This window comes from Carettochelys insculpta, chromosome 2 (assembly GCF_033958435.1).
Source record: "Carettochelys insculpta isolate YL-2023 chromosome 2, ASM3395843v1, whole genome shotgun sequence".
Lineage (NCBI taxonomy): Eukaryota > Metazoa > Chordata > Testudines > Carettochelyidae > Carettochelys > Carettochelys insculpta.
The window spans coordinates 33,247,319-33,269,411 of NC_134138.1; the positions used below are offsets into that span (position 1 = coordinate 33,247,319).

Below are 22,093 nucleotides of genomic sequence, written 5' to 3' on the forward strand. Positions count from 1 at the left end.
TTTGGATGCAGTGTCCACAATTTTGGGATTATTAATCATTAAATAACATATGGATATCATTTCTAATATATTACACCACTAATCAAGGTGGGAAATTCCAGCAACTTATGTTACTCTTTCATTTAAGTACCTAAGCAGGCATGTCTGGTAATACAGTGGTTTTGCTTGCACAATCTGTATTTATAAAAATTCTTATATAACTTTGAAGTTCCTTGTGAGCAAGGATTTTTATTTCTTCAGAAAAAAATTAAATTAGTGTGAAATTTCCCTACAGTGTGTAAGATCTGGGGACTTTCTGTCTCTACCACATGTAAATTAGATTATTTGTAATTTATTTTTAATATGCCAGTCCATTGGGTGGATTGAACAATGCCGAGCATTTAAACAACAGCAACAACGCTGCAGTTCTTGGGCATTCCCTGCACCATTAATTACAGTATTATTCATGGAATAGATTGTATTTAACTCATTTAATCTCTGTTGACCAGAGAGAAAAGAATATTTGGACAAATCTTTAACCACCTAGAGAACAACAAGAAGTCTTGTGACACCTTATAGCCTAACAGATATTTTGGAGCATGAGCTTTTGTGGGCAAAGACCTACTCCATCATCTGATGAAGCGGGTCTTTGCCCACAAAAGCACATGCTCCAAAATATCTGTTAGTCTATAAGGTGCCACAAGACTTCTTGTTGTTCTTGAAGCTACAGACTAACACGGCTAACTCTCTGATACTTTAACCACCTAGGTGACTTAGTAATTGTTATCAAGTTGTCAATCATGATCAACTTTATGGTCACTGTAGAGGGGTAAGACAGCTCCTATGGCTCCAAAACCACAGATAAACTTAGAAAGAGCCTTCTGGGTCCTCGTGATAGACTCACAAGCAGTTCAGACTATATCCAGTAGAGGTCAACGTACATATGCAAGCTATAAAGCTCCTCACAAAGTTCAATGTATAATGTCTGCTTACCTGTGAAATAATATTTCCTTTTCATTAGAAATTATGGATTGTTATTCCTTTTTGTTTTGTTTTGTTTTTTTCTGAAGTGGAACAGCATTGTGGAATTTCCCAAGAAACAGAACAATCCATTTTAGTGTTAGCGGGGCAGCTGGATACTTTGGGAGCTGGCCAACAGGCAAGTCAGACACACAAAAAGCTGAGAAGTTGGACAGACAGGTAACTGAGAAGTTGGGCAACTGGGCAGCCAGCCAGCAAAGCAGCCCACTTGCTAGCCAGGGTATGGTAGTTGGGGAGCCAACCAGCAACAGCCTACCTAGTTTGTTTATATATATAAACCTACCTAGTTTATACCCTATATATAAAAGATTTGATATACATTTTAGATGGGTTAACTGAACCTACATGCAGTGTACAAGGTGTGGACATGCCAGGGGTTTATACAGAGGTAATATCTGTTCTGTCTTGCTATCTATATTTTTCTTAATGATTCCCAATATTCAGAGAACTAGCCACAATGACTCCAAGATCCCTCTTGAGTGGAAGCCACCAATTGAAATCTCATCATTTCATATATGTAGTTGCAATTATGTTTTCCAATGTGCATTACTTTGCATTTACAAACATTGAATTTCATCTGCCACTTTGCTGGCCAGTCACTCAGTCTTCTGCTCCCTTGGTAACTCTTCCCAGTCTGCTTTGGACTTAACAGTCTTTGGTAGTTTTGTAGCATCTGCAGATTTTACCCCTTTTCCCAGATCATTTATGAATATGTATTAGTATCTTCAATTTCCTCCTTAATAGACTGGTATGAATTGTCACTTGTTTAAGGAAAGATAAGGGTGCCTTGAACCACTTGAAAACAAATTAATATTTTGATAGGTAAGCTAATGTTTTTCAGGGGAAGTGTTCAGTAAAAAACAGGAAGCGTGGTGTAGTGGTTTAAGCTCCAGTATAGAGCATGAGTGACTGATATTTAATTTTTTGTTCTGCCACAGACATCAAGCATCATCTTGGTTAAGTCACTTTTCCTTGCAACAAATCCCACTGCCAACTTTGTCCACACATTTATTATGCGAATAATATCACTGGACACAACCATGTTAGTTCCAAGATGAAAGGCACACACTCATGCACTTCCAGCAACATTATATATGCCCTTATCTGCCAACAATGCTATTATGTGCCAACAAAATTTGACACATTAACAGGTGGTATGAACAGAGACATCAATTACTTCACACATTACAAAGACTGCTTCCCTTCCTTTGATGCTCGTAATTATCTCAGGCAGGACAATTAACATTACCCCACCCCTCATCCCCCTCCTATGTATTTGATTTGTCAGTTTTTATTGCCATTTTTTTTTGGCCCTGTGATTTTTGTGTATAAGGATAAAAAATAGAGTTTTAGTATCTTTAATATTTTTTTAACCAAAAATACAGTGAAGTACAAAGAAGATAGTCAAAATAGGTAACCTAGAAAGAGAACAAGAACTTCAGTGTAAAAATCCTCGTCATCTGTAGGTGGTGAGTACGTAGGATTGGATGATGTAATTTTCTGTTATTTAGTTATTAACAATTTGTTAGACAGTATGGCTGACTCTACATGTAATTTTTTCAACAAACATTTAAAAAGTGGACGATAGATGATTCAATATTTAGTTAAAACACATTTTAAGTCAAAGTTATACTCACAAAAGTAACATTATTTCCTAAATGGGTCGTGTTTCATTCTTGGCTGCCCCCGACATATTCTCCAACTGCAACTGGTAAGATCAGATGCAAAGGGGTTGTGTGCATTCTGTGTTGCAGACTTTTATCAGGAGACATGTCATGGGGGGTTTAAAGCACCCACTGAAACATTTTCCACTGTGCCTGATTAGGGGGAGCACAAAAGAAGGAGATTCATATAAATGAGGGAAAAAAACAGGTGAACATTAAAGGAAAAGAAATCCAGCCCTTGAGATGTTTTGAGCTTGTGATCATAAGTTTCAGCTCCAGGAGTGCTCTAGGTCTGGAGAATCATGGAGAAAAATAAGCGGGTGCTTAGCACACAAAGACAGCCATGCTCCCCCATGCCCCTGCACTCCCTCCCAATGGCAGCCCCCACTGATCAACTCTTCCTCCTCCCTCCCAGTGACTACTGAATACTAAGGCACAGTAGTTCTGTTCTGTGAAGGAGGCACAGGGAGGGAAGAGAGAGGAGTAAAGAGGGAGGAACACTCAGGGGAGGGTACAGGAAAAGCTGTAGCTGGGATGAGGCTTAGTGTAAAGATCTGGATTTGGGAAAGAGCATGGTGCTGAGTGGGGGTTCAGCACCCGTGGGAAAAATTAGAACTTGGTGCCTGTGACCATTTTCCTCAAGTACAAATATTTCATGTGTATTCCCAGTACATGAAAGACAGTAATGACCATGCTGAATTACTAGAAACAGGAACTCATAGATCACTGAAACTGGAGGCCTATCTTCCTGTATTTTGCAGTCTACCAACAGTATACTAGATTTATTTTTGCCTGAATCAAACAATGGGCATTGAAGCAAAGCACTGCCAATGCACAGCTGAAAGGTTTTATGAAGGCTGCTACGAGTACATCTTTGTTTTTCACTCATCAAGACGCCACTCAGGAAGGCTGACCTAGCTGACCTAGAATGGATGTATCTTCCACAGCTGACCAACAATAAGATGATGCAAATTTCCCATAGGCAAGGAGGTACTGGCTTCCTCCACCAGACTGACCTCTGTCACCCACACTCTCTAACTTCTGATCTCCTTGGATTTTAAGTAGTAAGGACCTTTGCACTTAGCTTCCTGCAAAAGGTCATTAGAAGACAAATTGCAAGGACCTCAACTAGCCATAATATTGCTCCAACTTAAGTGGGTTGCTGGAGAGAGAATTGAGGCAAGAAGAAGAAGGAGACTTTACCTCACTAGGAACCTGTTCTTGAGTCCCCCTTCGCACTGTAAGAGATGCGTTGACTTCCAGTGGTCACAATGGGAGGAGCCACAGGAACTGGTAGTCATAGTTCCGCAAGCATCACATGAACAGATCTTTGCCATTCTGTCAACAATGGTGAAGTTTGAGGCTGTGCTGAAGGATGCTGTCTGAGCAATTACATCAGAGACCTGAAGAGCAAATCAGATTAAGCAAGGTCTTTGAAGTCATCTTAAAATGGGATGCCAGCAGCCACTTCCTTTCACAAGATGACTTCATTCACTTTATGAAATGTCATTTCATGCACAGAGTGCATCTCAAAAGTGTCCAACTCAACAGATCAGTCTGACTTGGCCACCAGGACAATCAATGCTGGACATATGACTAGGAAAATAAGACCTTGCTCTGTGCAGCCCCACTCCAGAGCATGGCAATGTTGTCACAAGTCCATGCACAAAGGATTCATTAAAACAATTTGTGCATTAATGGAAGCAGTTACTGTTGTCTTGTGTATTCCAGAGTCCAGCTGCCAGCTGAGACCAAATGTAGTGATCACTTACAATGAACAGGTCGGACCATCACGTTTCATGTGGTGATCCCCTTCAAGAAGCAGATCAGTGACTTTATTGAGGCATGAAAATGAAAATTGAAGAAATGTGACCCCTTGGTAGACATCTTGAGGAAAGTGAACATTCCACTATTGTTCATGGCATGATTGTCAGAGCACATAGCACTGGAAACCTCCAGAACAAGACTGTGTTCTGGAACTTAAGTGTGCCTAGGTGTTATGCCAACCTAATAAGGCAGTCGATGGCTTCCAATGCTATTCATTGTTTGAGGGACATATATTTTAAACACATTTTGGACACTGACAGTATGATGATAATACGATCTAGTCCACTAACTGACAAGACTTAAGGATTCTTTGAACTGCTTTAACTAATTCTTGTGTTTTTCTGAGTTATATTCTTAACCATTAGCCCTTGTTTGTGTTTTTACCATGGGTAATTGTTAGTTCATACAGTTTTTTTCTCTCTCCATTTATTTGCAATATAATATTAGCATGGGCTATTTATAACTTGCATCCAAATATTTGTATGTTCTATAATTTCAATTATTCTCAGTATTAATGAGAATATTAAATATTCCATTCTGATTCTTTCTCACTCCATTTATATGAGAATTTTTATTTCCAAATTACTTTTTACAATGGGCAAATTTGCCCCATATTACCTTCTCTTGTATGCCTGTATGCCACCCAATTTTCACTAATCTCTTTGGCTGTGGCCACACAAGGAAGTGACGTTTGAAAGGGGTAATCCCTATCTGTCACTTTGAAATGAGCAGCTTCAAAAGGAAGCAACTACACACCAAATGTGGATCGACGTTGCGATCTGCAGCATTGAAGAGATGCCCCATCATTTCGAAATGGAGCAGCTACACAGCCACAGCTTTATTTCAAAATAAATGGGCAGTAAGTGGCGAGGGCAGGGTCGAATGGCCGACAAGCCCTTCCTGGAGCATGGGCCAGCCTCCCTATTAAGGGGCCCCACCTAAATACACCCCCTGTGCGACCTCCAGCACAGCACTTGGCAGAGACTTGGTTAGCCACTGCACGAGTGTCTGCCATGGATCCACAGCACTTCACTGATGGGGACATGATGGACATCATGGCCAGCCTGATGGTCATCCTGACAGCATGCCATTTGAGGCTACGTGCCGCCCCACACATGACCGTCCTCCTGCAGGCCCTCCCCTCATGGTGCATCCAGAGCACCACCTGTTCCAGCCCCGCTGTCACCTCTGGCAGTACACCACCAGCTGGGAATGGTGGGACAACATCGTCCTCGGGGAGTGGGATTACGACCAGTGACTCTGCAGCTTCCAGATGAGTCAGGCCATGTTCACGGAGCTGTGCCATTGGCTGGCACCAGCACTTTGCCACCAGGACACCTACATGCAGCCCGCACTCCCCCTGGAGAAACGAGTAGCCATTGCTGTATGGAAGCTGGTCACCCTGGACAGCAACCACTCAGTTGGCCACCAATTCGAGGTGGGGAAGGCCACCATCGGGGTCGTCCTCCTTGAAGTAATGCACCCAGGACCACACACCCACGGCGGGGTCCCAGGGATGGGGGTCCTAGGGAGTGGGACCCTGGGAAGGGGGGTCCCCCATATGCTACCACACACTCAAGGGCGCCTGTGCCCTCTATCCACTACAGGTTGTCGCCACCATCAACAGGATCCTCCTGCTCTGCCTGATCTGCCTTGGAGACATGGATGCTGCCATGGCTGGCTTCCAACAGCTGGGATTCCCCAATTGCATCAGTGCATTGGACAGCACCCACATTGCCATCTGGGCCCCACCACACAGTGGGGGACAGTACGTCAACCGAAAGGGCTACTACTCTGTCGTCTTCCAGGCCCTTGGTGATGCCCGAGGACGTTTCTTGGACATTTGTGTGGGCTTGCTGGGCAGGGCCCACAATGCCCGCATCTTGTAGAACTCATGGCTCAGCCGTAGGATGGCAGAGGGCACCTACATCCCCTCACAGGAGCTGCTGGTGGGAGACATGACCATGCTCCTGTGCATTGTTGCCGATGCTGCCTGCCCTCTCCAGGCCTAGCTAATGTGCCCCTACACAGGACACACCAATGAGAGCCAGGACCTCTACAACGCCCACCTCAATCAGGCCAGGAACACCATTGAGCAGGCATTCGGACATCTGAAGGCATGTTTCAGGTGCTTCCTGATGCTCCTGGAGGTAGGCCTGCCCAGCATGCCCGCAGTCATGGGTGCCTGCTGTGCTCTCCACAACCTTGTGGAGAGCAAGCAGGAGCTCTTTGTGGTGCACTGGGTGTCCAAGGCCGTGCCACACTCTGAGCAGCCAGGTGTGGTCCCGTGTCGCCAGGTGCATTAGGACAGGGTGCAGATGTGAGAGGCCCTCTGGGAGGCCTTTGCCTGGGGGATCTCATGACCTGGCCCAGCTCACTCCAGGCAACCCCCTCCAGTTCTCACCCTGCCCCACCAGCACCTGCCTCACCATCCCCACCTGAAGCAAGGCATATCACCGTTAAATAAATTCTACTGTTATTTTCAGAAAAAAAAGAACATGTGACTATTTACATGGGGGAGCAGGGGTGAAGTATTTACATGGGGAGGCAGGGGGCCTCACTCCTCCATTGGAGAGGTTGGTTGGGAGCCACAATGGCCCCTGGATCCTCAACCAGCCTGGGTTCAGGGACCTCAGTGGGGCGGGATGGGGCAGGTGGAAGGGGGTGGTGGGGCAGGTGGAAGGGGGTGGTAGGGCAGGCCTGGTCTATCTAGGGACTCAGACTTGCAGGGAGAAGTGGGAAGCCACAGACAAGCAAGGCTTGCCCAGCCATAGCCAGTGTGCTAGCTTCTTCCACTCAGCCAGGGACGTGTCAGCTGGGAACAGAGCTGCAAGGGCAGCGGGGGTGGAAGGGTTGCGGCGGGGGCTGTGGAAAAGGGGGAGCTGAGAAAGTGGGGTGGGGAAGAGGGGGAACCTGAGGCAGAATGGGGGCAGGGAAGCGGAGAAGGCTGGGGCGGGGGCGGCCATGACAGAGGAGGGGACCAGGGAGGAAGGGGAGGCTGGGGCAGAGGGGGGTGCTGCAGGAAAGCCCATCCATGGGGCAGGCAGCTGAGCCAGGCGGTTGGTGACGGCATGAGTCAGGGTGGGGCTCCTCGCCCTGCTCCTCCAGCTCCACCGTGTCCAGGGTCTCCTCAGGTGGTGCAGCTTCCCTGGGTCCCAGCAGCTGGTGAAGCTCCCTGAAGTAGATGCAGGTGGCCAGCGCTTCCCCTGACTGCCAGGCTGAGTCCCTTATTTGGGCATAGCCCTGATGCAGCTCCTTGACTTTGGAGCAGACCTGGTCGGGGGGTCTGGATGGGGTGGCCTCTTGCACCAAGGTTGCTGGCAAGGTGGGCGAAGGCATCTGCATTTCTCTTCCACCCCTCCATCCTGAGCAGGATGTCCTCGTCCCCTCAGGTAGCCAGGAGGTCCCGGACTTCAGCTTCCAGCCAGAGAGTCTGCTTCTTCTATGGGGGCTGCCCAGAGCCCTGGCAGCCCTGCCACCCAGAACCCTTGGCTCCATGGGGACCCTGGGGGTCTTGGCTGCTAGCCATCTGTCCGTTCACGTAGGGGTGTCACTTTCTGGGGGTGCTTGGGAGTGTCGTCTGGCCACCTCATGCTTCTATATCTGCCAACACACTCTCAGCTTCCTACACGGGGTTTCTGTGTCCCTGCAGCTTTAAGGTACCCATAGCTGTGGCTGCTGGTCAGGGTGTCTCTGTGTTCTGGGGAGGGGCCAGCTCTGTGAAGGACTTTTCATTTCAAAATGGCAGCCAGCAAGTGACTACACACATTTCATTTCAAAATCAATATCGAAAGGAGACATTATTCCCAGCACAGCAGTGGAATAATGACTGAAATGAACGCCTTTTAATTTCTAAGTTGATTTCAAAATGAGCTCTTTCTGTGTAGTCATACTCCTGCTCGTTTTGAAATTGCCCCCATGTCAAAATCATTTTCGAAATGAGCAGCTAGTGTGGCCGCAGCCTTTCTGTTGGAGTGGTGGATACTTATTATATTATGTCGAGAGCCGTGTCTACACGTGCACGCTACTTCGAAGTAGTGGCACTAACTTCGAAATAGCGCCCGTCATGGCTACACGTGTTGGGCGCTATTTCGATGTTAACATTGACGTTAGGCGGCGAGACGTCGAAGCCGCTAACCCCATGAGGGGATGGGAATAGCGCCCTACTTCGAAGTTGAACGTCGAAGTAGGGACCGTGTAGTCGTTGCGCGTCCCGCAACATCGAAATAGCGGGGTACGCCATGGCGGCCATCAGCTGAGGGGTTGAGAGACGGTCTCTCTCCAGCCCCTGCGGGGCTCTATGGTCACCGTGGGCAGCAGCCCTTAGCCCAGGGCTTCTGGCTGCTGCTGCGGCAGCTGGGGATCCATGCTGCATGCACAGGGTCTGCAACCAGTTGTCAGCTCTGTGGATCTTGTGTTGTTTAGTGCAAGTGTGTCTGGGAGGGGCCCTTTAAGGGAGCAGCTTGCTGTTGAGTCCGCCCTGTGACCCTGTCTGCAGCTGTGCCTGGCACCCTTATTTCGATGTGTGCTACTTTGGCGTGTAGACGTTCCCTCGCAGCGCCTATTTCGATGTGGTGCTGCACAACGTCGATGTTGAACATCGACGTTGCCAGCCCTGGAGGACGCGTAGACGTTATTCATCGAAATAGCCTATTTTGATGTCGCCACATCGAAATAGGCTACTTTGATGTAGGCTTCACGTGTAGACGTAGCCTAGGTGTTACAAAAAAGGTGAATTGAGTGAGTGCTCTGTGAGATGATTGCTGTGTCAACAGTTGTGTCAACATTGTTATTATTATTATTATTATTATTATTATTATTATTACTGAAGTCTTCTCGTAGGAAATCCTGTTCTGCACCGCTCGTGGGTGGACACAATAATAGGTCCTTCCATATTTTATTGGTGTTTTTCTGTTTACATTTTCATCTGTGTGAATAGCCACAGTAATTATTTTATTTAGCTTGTGCTCATCATCATGATATCTAAATGCATGAAAGAGATTAAACTTTTGCCATGAACAGAAACAAATCAGATACACCTCTGTCGTTTCTTATTATTGATTTGGTAAGTACCCACTGACCATGGGCCCAAATAGAGAAAAAGACAAAGTGACTAAATGTGTCTTACATCCTGTTTAACATCACAAAACTTGGTTGAGTTAGACTGCAAGAAGCAATACATTTTGGACCTTACTGCGCTACCATTCTCCCCGTTCCAGTTTAGCCATAGGGAGTTTGAGCACTCCAGCATATTTCATTTGATCAGGACAGACAGCAAGATCATTATGGCATCACTATTGTTAAGATGAGGATTTAGTATAATCGAAAAATGCCATCCCATAACATGGGAAAAGAGGAGGTCTTGATATCTATCTATCTATCTATCTATCTATCTTCAGCTTTTTCTATGACTTCCAGTACCTTCCTAGGTGCTACTCAAAATCATAGCTTTTTGAGCTCCTTTATGAACTGTGACTCTCTGCATTTGAAAGACTGCCCTTGCCTTGTATTATTGCTTTGTCTTAGAATATGGGATTGTCTTTGACATTAGCAATTCCTCCTGTGCATCCCCAGAATTGAGTGGCTCCCAATGATCCTTATTGTGAGGTCTGAAAAAAAATAACTGAGCTTCAGTTCATGCTGCAAAGTTTGTCTCTTCCCTCAGGCTTTCATTTATGTGGGTGGATCAAAAAAGAATAGGGTCATATTTCACATGTATAACATTTAACTGTAATAGATTGTCAGACGCATTCCATAAAAAGGAAGATTGACTTCTTAGACAGCCTTGCATGTGAAAATTCCTATGAGGCTGAATAACCACCTATCACAGTCCTCTGGGTCGTCCTTTAAAGGAATGACTGGATCTGTTATGAAGCAGAGCCATCTATACATTCACTTCTGCTACTGAGTGTACAGCCCATTAAGGTCAACTGTATCAAACAGCTCTGAAAGGTCTAATAAAAATCAGTGGCACACTTAAACTCTGCTCAGTGTAGGAAGAGGACTATCAACCAAACTCATAAATTCAGTCTCCACGCTATACCATGCCCAGATCTCAGTCTAAATTGTAAAAAAAAAGAAAGGTGATAAAATGATGAATCTAAAACATTAACTTAGCAGTTAATTTATTTTGTTATCCAACAAGTTATGTGGATCTGAATAGCATCTTACCTGAATTTAAGGGCACTGCATGTTGCAGAAAATGTTCATATTGTAAAAAGTTTCACAAACTTTTTATATTTGCATCAACAGAGAATACTTTTTGATAGCAATAGAAGAAATGGTTCTGTCACAGTCCCCTATGCAGCAATTCAGTAATCATACACCAGAGATTTTGATTTTATATAATGATAAAGATTGGCCCTAAAGCAAATCATAGGAGCTCTTCAGGGATATGTATTGTTTGCTCTTGAGGCTCAACACAATTTCAAATGTGAAAAATTGAAACGTTGTTACATAAGAACATAAGAATGGCCATACTGGGTCAGACCAAAGGTCCATTCAGCCCAGTATCCCGTCTGCCGACAGTGGCCAATGCCAGGTGCCCCAGAGAAGGAGAACAGAAGACAATGATCAAGTGATTTATCTCCTGCCATCCATCTCCTGCCCTTGTACTGAAGGCTAGGGCACCATACTTTATCCCTGGCTAATAGCCATTTATGGACCTAACCTGCAAAAATTTATCGAGCTCTTTTTTAAACCCTAATAGAGTCCTGGCCTTCACAGCCTCCTCCGGCAAGGAGTTCCACAGGTTGACTGTGCGCTGTGTGAAGAAAAATTTCCTTTTATTAGTTTTGAACCTACTACCCATCAATTTTATTTGGTGTCCCCTAGTTCTTGTATTATGGGAAAAGGTAAATAATTTTTTCTATATTCACTTTCTCCACACCATTCATGATTTTATATACCTCTATCATATCGCCCCTCAATCACCTCTTTTCCAGACTGAAAAGTCCCAGTCTCTCTAGCCTCTCCCCATATGGGACCCGTTCCAAACCCCTAATCATCTTAGTTGCCCTTTTCTGAACCTTTTCTAATGCCAATATATCTTTTTTGAGGTGAGGAGACCACATCTGCACGCAGTACTCAAGATGTGGGCGTACCATAGTTTTATATAGGGGAAGTATGGTATCTTTTGTCTTATTATCTATCCCTTTTTTAATAATTCCTAACATCCTATTTGCTTTACTAACTGCCGCTGCACACTGTGTGGATGTCTTCAGAGAACTATCTACTATAACTCCAAGATCCCTTTCCTGATCTGTCGTAGCTAAATTTGACTCCATCATGTTATACGTGTAATTTGGGTTATTTTTTCCAATGTGCATTACCTTACACTTACCCACATTAAATTTCATTTGCCATTTTGCTGCCCAATCACTCAGTTTGCTGAGATCATTTTGTAGTTCTTCACAATCCCATTTGGTTTTGACTGTCCTGAACAACTTGGTGTCATCTGCAAACTTTGCCACCTCACTGCTTACCTCATTTTCTAGATCATTGATGAACAAGTTGAACAGGATCGGTCCCAGGACTGACCCCTGGGGAACACCACTAGTTACCCCCCTCCATTGTGAAAATTTACCATTTATTCCAACTCTTTGTTTTCTGTCTTTTAACCAATTCCCGATCCATGAAAGGATCTTTCCCCCTATCCCATGACCGCCTAATTTACATAAAAGCCTTTGGTGTGGGGCCGTGTCAAAGGCTTTCTGGAAACCTAGGTATATTATGTCCACTGGGTGCCCCTTGTCCGCATGTTTATTAACCCCTTCAAAGAATTCTAATAGATTAGTTAGACACGACTTCCCTCTGCAGAAACCATGCTGACTTTTGCCCAACAATTCGTGCTCTTCTATGTGCCTTGCAATTTTATTCTTTACTATTGTTTCTACTAATTTGCCTGGTACTGATGTTAGACTTATCGGTCTATAATTGCCAGGGTCTCCTCTAGAGCCTTTTTTAAATATTGGCGTTATATTGGCCATCTTCCAGTCATTGGGTACCGAAGCGGATTTAAAGGATAGGTTACAAACCACTGTTAATAACTCCGCAATTTCACATTTGAGTTCTTTCAGAACCCTTGGGTGAATACCGTCTGGCCCTGGAGACTTGTTACTATTCAGCTTATCAATTAACTCCAAAACCTCCTCTAATGTCACTTCAATCTGGAAGAGTTCCTCAGATTTGTCACCTAAAAAGGCTGGCTCAGATTTAGGAACCTCTGTAACATTCTCAGCCGTGAAGACTGAAGCAAAGAAATCATTTAATCGCTCCGCAATGGCACTGTCTTCCTTGATCGCTCCTTTTATATCTTTATCGTCCAAGGGCCCCACTGCTTTTTTAGCGGGCTTCCTGCTTCTAATGTATTTAAAAAAACATTTTACTATCATTTTTTGAATTTTTGGCTAGCTGTTCCTCAAAATCTTTTTTGGCTTTTCTTACTACATTATGACACTTAATTGGGGAGTGTTTATGTTCCTTTCTATTTTACTCACTAGGATTTGACTTCCACTTTTTAAAAGCTGCCCTTTTCTCTCTCATTGCGTTTTTAACACGGCTGTTAAGCCATGGTGGTTCTTTGTTAGGTCTCTTACTGTGTTTTTTTATTTGGGGTATACATTTAAGTTGGGCCTCTAGTATGGTGTCTTTAAACAGTTTCCATGCAGCTTCCAGGGATTTTAGTTTAGTTCCTCTACCTTTTAGTTTCTGTTTAACTAGCTTCCTCATTTTAGTGTAATTCCCCTTTTTGAAATTAAATGCCAGAGTGTTTGACCGCTGCGGTGTTCTTCCCAACACAGGAATATTAAAAGTTATAATATTGTGGTCACTATTTCCAAGCGGTCCAGTAACAGTTACCTCTTGGACCAGATCCTGCGTTCCAGTCAGGACTAGATCGAGAATCGACTCTCCCCTTGTGGGTTCCTGTACTAGCTGCTCCAAGAAGCAGTCATTTAAGGCATCAAGAAATTTAATCTCTGAATCCCGTCCTGAGGTGATGTACCAAATCAATATGGGGATAATTGAAATCTCCTATTATTACTGTGTTTTTTATTTTGATAGCCTCTCTAATCTCCCTTAACATTTTAGCCTCACTATCACTGTCCTGGTTAGGTGGTCGGTAATATATTCCTAATACCATATTCATATTAGAGGAATGAATTATTATCCATAATGATTCTATGGAACATTTTGATTCCTTTAGGATTTTTGTTTCATTTGATTCTATATTATCCTTCACATATAGTACCACTCCGCCACCCGCACGACCTGCTCTGTCTTTCCGATATAATTTATATCCCGGTATGATAGTGTCCCACTGATTGTCCTCATTACACCATGTTTCTGTGATGCCTATTATGTCAACTTCCTCCTTTGATATGAGGTACTCCAGTTCACCCATCTTATTAGACAGACTCCTAGCATTTTTGTAAAAGCACTTTAAAAAACTACCACTATTTATATGTCTGCCTTTCACAGACGCCTTTGATTTTTTTATATTGTTCTGACACTGTTGTAATATTTCATTTTCACTTGTAGTTCTGATTAATTTCAAATTTGGCATTATGTAATACAGTATATTTCATGATTTAACAAAACACTGAAGATGAAAATTGATCAAAATGATAGAGTCAAAATGAAATGTTTTGATCCCCTTTAACAATAATTGTCAAGATTTTCATTTTGTGGCAAACTTCAAAATTTCAGATTTTTTTGTTAAAAAATACAATTTGGGGAAATGAAATGGAAGTTTTTTCATAGGCTAGAAATTCCAGTTCCCGACCAGCTCTAGTTTTTCTATTTAAATTACAAAATATATTTATTTGAAAGAGTCACATGCTTCAATTTACCAGTTAAGACTTCATGACTGTTTAAAATAGAATCACTTTCATTTTGCCCAACATAAAGCCTGAACAGTTTCCTTAGAAGAATGATGTATAATTAGAAGAACGACGTATAATTTCCCAGTGTAAGATGGCATCTTTGTTTGGAGTCAGGTGAATCACGAAACTGGCTGGGCCTTGAGGCAAGGTGTGTGGACCCAGGTCCACACTTCCAGAAGGGGCAGGGCTGGGCAGCTAACCCTCACTGCCACCTCTTGAGAGGACGTGTCCTCTCACTTCCAGCACTGTCTGGAGCATGCCCCCTGGGGCTTCAGCAGTGATTTAAGGTGCCCAGGGGTGTACTCAACTCTGCTGGTGCAGTAGCAGTGGCAACTACTGAGAGCCTCAGACTCTTTTGAATCTGCAGGCCCTGAGGCAATTGCTGTCTTTTCTCCACCCCCACCCCTGTCGGTGGGCCTGGGTGGTGTAAAATACTGATCATCAAAGGAATACAGTAACTCCTCATTTAAATTCATCTCAATTAATATTGCTTCTTTGTAAGGTTTGGAGGATCTATTAGAGAATATGTTTGTTTAACGTCATACAGTGTTTCATTAGAAGGTTGTTTGGTTCCTCCTCCCCTCACCTGCCCTGCATTCCAGACAGGGAGTGGGCTTCAGATGTAGGGGCTTCCCCTGCTCTACCCCCACCCAGCATTCCAGCTAGGGAGTGGTCAAGCCCCTGATGCTGATCCCCAGCAGGAGGGTCGGGTTGGAAAAACATGGCAAGTCCCTGTGCCCCAATTCCACTACACTCCTGCTTCAGCCAATCGTACTCATCATTGGTGAATGCAATATAAAATTGTTAATTTTAAAGTATTTAATACTCATCTTGTACGGCTGCGTCTACACGGGCAGCCTCTGTCAAGAGAGAAACCTCGGCAATACCTCTGTTGACAGACAGCGTCGAAATATAAAAATGATTCGAAAGAGCAAGCTGTTCTGTCAACAGAGAGCAGCCAGACTGCCCTGCCCTCTCTTGACACAATGGCTGATTGGAAGCTCTGCAAACAAGGATGCCCAGGGAACCGGAAGCCCTCTCTGTTGACAGAAGTGTCTATACACACACTCTTATGTCAAAATACTGTTGACAGAGGCATTATACTTGATCAGGGAGAGGTGTAATGCTGCTGGCTGAACAGCTGAGTTTTGTCAACAAACTCTCAACAAAGAGCTTTAACCACGTAGATGCTCAGCGAGTTTTGTCAACAAAAGCTGCCCGTGTAGATGGGGTCTATATGTATATATTATCTTTTGGCTGGCAATAAAATTTTTCCTGGAACCTAACCCCATCATTTAAATTAATTATCTTGGGGAAATTGAGTTGCTTAACATCATTTCTCTTAAATTAGCATATTTCAGGAACATAGCTAAAACTTTAAGTGAGGGGTTAGTGCACCTGTGTGTTTAGGAATAAACAGGACGTGAACCTTCAGGAGCCCATGTATAATTTTCATTGTAATTAATAGGATTTGCAAGCATGAATCAAAATATAGTGTAGAGTGTCAAGAGCAAAGTATGGTCCAGTAGTTAGGGCAGTAGCCTAAAACTCTGGGGTACTGGGCTAATTCTCTGCTGTTCCAAGAACTTTATGTGATCTTGGGTAAGTCGCTTAGCCACAGTATTTTTAAAGGTGTTTAATATGTTTCTTAATATGCTGGAAGGCACCTAGTGGTATTTTCAAAAGTGTTTAGGTGCCTAACTCCCAAATGACACCTAAATTGTTTTAAAAATCTCACTTGCAGTATATATGTATTCCATCAACACCTACATATCTTTCAAAATCCAGCCCTGTGTGCCTCTATTCCCCATCTGTAAAATTAGGATAATATTTTCCCACCACAGGAGTAGTATGGATAAATATATTAAAATATTTGAAGTGCTCAGAGACTATACTACTGGGGGCTGTATGCAATACCTTGGATAGACAGTAGATGTGTAGTACTCATACTATGCAGTACGTTAGGGACATTTGTGATAGGCTTACCACTCCTAAGTTACACACCATATTCATTAAGGAAATAAAAAAAAGCATAGTCATTGTTGCTGTGTGTTGTACATATGGTAAACGAATACACGTGTGTTCAGCAAAAAGGTTTTCTTCCTCTTTAAAAATATGATTTTTTTATAAAACTTCAAAAATAAAAGTACCCCAGGCCTTCAGCACTGACAATATTTTCTGTCCTCCCCCCATTAATTACTTTTATTTCATTTGTCTTTTATAACTCAGGTTATCTGGAATGAATATACCTCCTCCAATTATCAGCAACAAAAATTGGCTCAGACTTCATTTTGTAACGGACAGCAACCACCGATACCACGGATTTAGTGCTCACTATCAAGGTATATTTAATTAAAACCATTTTTCTTTCCAGAATGTTAAAAAAAGATGGGGAGGGGTTGTAAACATAACCGAATTTCACATTAAGAAAGAAATGCGCTAATTTATTATAAATGGATAGTTCAAACATGCATAAATGATAATTCCCCCGCTGTTGGAACAACATGATCTTTATTAAATTACAGTGTAGACCAAAGTAGTTGCTGTGAAAATGTTTAGCTTTTAAGCAGAATCTGGAATTCTGAAAAGTAATGTATAATAAATACTGAAAAGAACACTTCTATCATTAAGGTACATCATTGACTTTTCAAAATTATAGAATAGTGACTGTAAAACAGTGCATATGAACTGCATACTAAATGGAAATGTATTCAGGTACATTTCTGTGCCCACTGTGTTTATTATTGGGTGTTTAATTAACCTTCTTAGGATTCTTATCCACTGCTTTTATGAACAAGCATAATTTTGAGTAAGCAGAGTAAGAGTATCTCAGGCATTAACTTGGGAATCTCACTGTTCAGAACAAGATAATTATAAAGATGAAGTACTAATGTGTAGCTTCTGTAATGTTTGGTAATAGTATCTGCTTTTTCACAACCCATTATTGTAAATAATATATTTACAGTTTCAACTTGTCCTCCAGGAACAGTAACCCTTGTTATAGATAATTTCTCTATTTGTGTATTTAGAGAACTTTCATCCAGATTGAGCAAAAGGATTTCAGCTGAAATATGCTTTTACAGTTTTTGTGGCTATCCCACACGCAATTATGACTGGAGAAAAAGGCATAAATGTTGGCAACTCTACTGGAGTTTTAGATAAGCCTTATATTTCAACCAAACTAGCATGAGGCCATACATATCCCGGAAATACAATGTAGTAAGGACATGTAGTTTACTACTGGAAGACTTTTGTAACTTTGTGTGGCAGCCTAGGTTACATGATTCACATACCCAAGAATAAACAGAGTGGAATATCACTTGAAGTTCAGCAAACTTGAATAAATGTGCACCCTGGGCTGCCCCAGGTCATGGATCCCTGGCTTGTTTACTCTAACTGAATTTATTTCAAATGGGTACTCAAAAGAGGCAAAGAAAAAAGGATAATAAAATAATTTGGTAATAAGGTATGATGGCATCTTTCACAACCAGATCACTAGAAGGAGTCAGCCCTAGGTTGGTAGTGAACAATATAATAAGTATTTTGGTGGCTTATGTACAATTAGATGAGTTGATGCTCTCAGTCCAGTTTTCAATAGAACGTGTGTCCATATGGAAAAACTGCAAGACAAATGACATTCTTGTTGGCATTGTTGGAAGAGATGCCAAAGAAAGAAAGAATGTACATGCAGAATGAACAGTGAACTGCTGTCTGACTTCTAACGTTGTTCCCCTCATGTTGGGTTTGAGACACGTGGTGAAATTGATTAGGAAATCTGAAGCATCTGCATTTCTGCCATTCTTTTTCTATTGATTGAATAATGCTCTTAACTTTCTAATGCTGACAGATTAGAACCCTTCACAAATGATAAAGTTCACTTCAAAGCAAAATAGAAAAACTAAACCAACAATTATCAAGTGAGGTTTCCTGAAAAATTCATCATCTGTTCCCATAGGCTGGGTCTACACCTGACCAAAACTTTGAAGGGGGCATGGTAATTGGGCAATGGGAGATTACTAACAAAGTGCTGTGGTGAATACGCAGCACTTCATTAGGCTAATTCTCCCCTGCGGCAACTTTGAAGTGTCAAACTTCGAAGTGCCGGCACGCTTGTAGCCGTGGGCACTTGAAGTGCCTGCACTACTTCAAAGTGCCTTTACTCCCCGGCACTTTGAAGTTTGACACTTCAAAGTTGCCACCGGGGGTGGGGGTGGGGATATTAGTTCAATAAAGTGCTGCATATTTACTGCAGCACTTTATTAGCAATCTCCTGTCACCCTGATTAATATGCCTCCTTCAAAGTTGAGGGCAAGTGTGGACAGGCCCACATAGTGACATCTGAAATAATGCAGTAGTTAGAAACTTAGGAGTGGGGAGGGGAGGAATAGATTGTCACATAAAGGGAGAGAAAACTGGCAAGTGAAAAAGATAAAAAAAATTAAATTTAAAAGCTATGAACATGCAATCACTGATTGTCACATAAAGGGAGAGAAAACTGGCAAGTGAAAAAGATAAAAAAAATTAAATTTAAAAGCTATAAACATGTGATCACTACAACAGCATAACCACAACAAAGTAGAATAGCGCAATGTGTAAGAAAAGTTATGATGCAGAAACAGTGATAGGTTATCACAACAGTTTGAATATATAAAACAATTGTTACCATAGAAATCTCGTATATTCATTATTAATATTTACTGTGATATGCCAACCAGTTTCTTGAAATATATAATGCTTATTTTCTAACAGCTTATTTGAAGGAAAACTATTTTTCACCTTTGTGATGGTATGGCATTTTAAAAAACGTTTTGTAGTATTTCTTTGCTCTCTTTTGATCTTGTACCAGTTTGTTCCCATTTGCTAATATGTGGTTACCAGAATCTGTGGTTACTCCCTCAGAGGCCTCACGAGTGTGAACTACAGCAGAAAAATTACCTCCCATATCTTATAAATAACTATCCCATTAATATAGCTCAGGATAGCCCTTTATCCCTTTTCACAGCTACATCACACTGTTGTCTTATATATAACTTGTGATCCACTATAAATACCAGTACTACTGCCTACCCAGTTATTCCCCATTTTGTAGTTGTTCAGTTTACTTTTTACTTATCTTTATTAAATTTCATCATTTTGAATCCACACCAGTTCATCAATTCATCAGTTTTTGTTTTGATTTCTAATCTTGTCCTCTAAATCCTTTGAAACTCTCCCCAGGCTGTTGTCAACTGCAAATTTTGAAAACATACTTTCTAGTCCACTAGCCAATTCATTAATGAAAACACTTTGTAGTATTGGGCCCAGGACTGATCCTAGAAATACCCCATTAGCCACGTCTTCCCAATTTGACAAATGAACCATAATTATTCTTTGAGAGTGACATTTCAAACAGTTGTCCATCCACCTTACAGTAAACTCATCTTGACTACAGTTCCTTACTTTGCTTGCTGTGTCAAAAGCCTTACTAAAAAGATATGTATGTTATCTACTATTTCTCTGTTATCTAATAAGTCAGCAACTCTGACAAAGAATTGACTTAGGTTGATTTAGCATGATTTTATTCTTGACAAATTCCTTATAATTCTATTTTATCCTCAAGGTGCTTATGTATTGTTTTAATTGTATTATTGTTTTAATAATTTGTCCCAGTATCATTTCAATTACTCAAGTTATCCTATATGGTCCATAATTCCATGGGTCATCTTTGTTCCACTTTTAAAAAACAAGTACTATGATTCTCCTCCAATACTCTGCGCCCTTACTTATTCCACAAAAGTTCTTCAAGGTAACTGATAATTCCAAGATTGTTTCAGCTAGTTGCATATGTATAATAGGAAAAATTTCATCAAGCCCTGCTGACTTGAATACATCTAACTCACCTAAATATTTTTAACCTGCTCGTCCCCTATTTTAGATTGCCTTCCTTTCCCCCCATCTTAATATTGTCTTATCTGTTTGATATTAACCCTTTTAGTAAAGCCTGAAGGAATGTAGGCATTAAACACCTCAGCATTCTTGATGCTATTAGTTATTAGTTCTCCTTCTCTGCTTAATTGAGGACCTATATTTTTCTTTCCCTTTTTATGGCTGCAAATGGATTCAAATAATATCCTTATTGTATTTTATGTCTCTTAGTTATTGTTAAATCACTTCATGACTTAGCCTGTCTAATTTTGTGTCCCCCCTCCCCCATGTTTGTGTTAATTTTGTGTACTCCTCCTTAGGAATTCATCCATTTTTTCCACTGTTGTAGGTTTTTGGGATTTTTTTTTCATATCATTAAAGAACACCTAATGGAGCCATATTGGTTCTTACTTTCATCTTGCTCCTTTGCATCATGATTTTTGCCTTTAATAAAATGTCCTTGAGCAATTGCCAGCTTTCCTAAATTCCTTCATCCTTCAGATTCTCTTCCTATGGGACATAGCTACCAGTTTTCTGAGTTTGTTGTAATTTGGCTTTTCTGAAGTCAATAGTCCTTAGTCTACTGTTCTCATGCTTCCTTCCCTTTGAATCATGAAATCTACCACTTCATAATCACTTTCAGATCAATTGCTTGTCATCTTCAGAAATGCAGTTAATTTCTCCTCATTGGGCAGAATCAAATCTAATATTACTGTACTAGTTACTTCCTCCATTTTACGGAATAAAAAGTTGTCCCCAGCACATTCTAAGAATATTGTGGTTTGATATTCTACTGCAGCTGATGCCTGAGTAGTTTAAGTTGCTCATTACTACGAAGTCTTGTGTTGCAGCTCTTTTTTTCATTTGTTCTACAAATGCCCATCCATCTTGTCCACTAAAGTCAACATTTGAGAGCCACCATCACCTGTTTCTTTTTCACATACATCTTTTAATGTTCTAGCATGAATCCTACTTTTATTATATTATTATAGCATTGGTCCTATATTTATAGTGGTATTCTGAATTGTTGAAAGCCTTTCCTTACCTCCCTCAACCTCCTCTTCCTTTTCTTGGCAGTATATACTGGTAGTGATTATTCTTCTATAGTGTCAAAACTATGTACAAAGCAGTAATCTAATGTTGGCTGAATTCCCAGTATGATCTGCTTTCAGTTAACATTCTTTATCATGGAAACCTTCTTTATAAAAATAGAGGAACTTTGCCAATTAATGTATTAGAGAAGCATACAGCAACTTTCTTTAGCACGTGCACATAAACATGCATGTAAATATGAAGCAACATGTGTACTGGTTACTCTGTTTAGGCATTGACAGTGACTTATGTGGATTTAAATGAATGTAAAACAGATCTTTGGACATTAACTCTATATTGCTTGGGCTTTTCTCATTTTATTTTTTGTTGTTTCCCTCTTTCTTTTTATTCTTTTCTGGTGGCATCTAAGTTGGGACATAAATGAGCACAGTGCTAATATACCATCATGCAGAAATTCAAAGATCTCTCTGAAACCCTAAAAAAAATACACATGGTCTTTGTGTGTTTGCTTTTGCTTGACAGCTGGCTTAAGAATCTAATAATGAGATACAGAGCCTGTTTTCATGGGTCACCAGCATGGATGTGGGCCAAGTCACATTGCCTGTACTAAGCAGAGGCTGAAAGCTGTTATTATCTTATATGTAATTGCTTTTAAACGAGTTGATAGTCTTTGTCCAGATCCTGTTTTGTTTTTTTGTTTGTTTTTTTTTCTAATGACAACCTCATGAAAAGCACTATAGC

The 22,093-nt window shown here is 41.6% G+C and overlaps 1 protein-coding gene across 3 annotated transcripts in view; it reads left to right on the top strand.

The window, feature by feature from the left end:
• Positions 1-22,093, top strand: part of CSMD3 (CUB and Sushi multiple domains 3) — a 1,166,921-nt gene that overhangs the window by 393,365 nt on the left and 751,463 nt on the right. For all 3 annotated transcript variants that reach the window (XM_074985642.1, XM_074985643.1, XM_074985644.1), the window contains exon 6: positions 16,625-16,737. In XM_074985642.1, the coding sequence (XP_074841743.1) occupies positions 16,625-16,737 (113 nt within the window). The remainder of the gene's footprint in view (positions 1-16,624; positions 16,738-22,093) is intronic.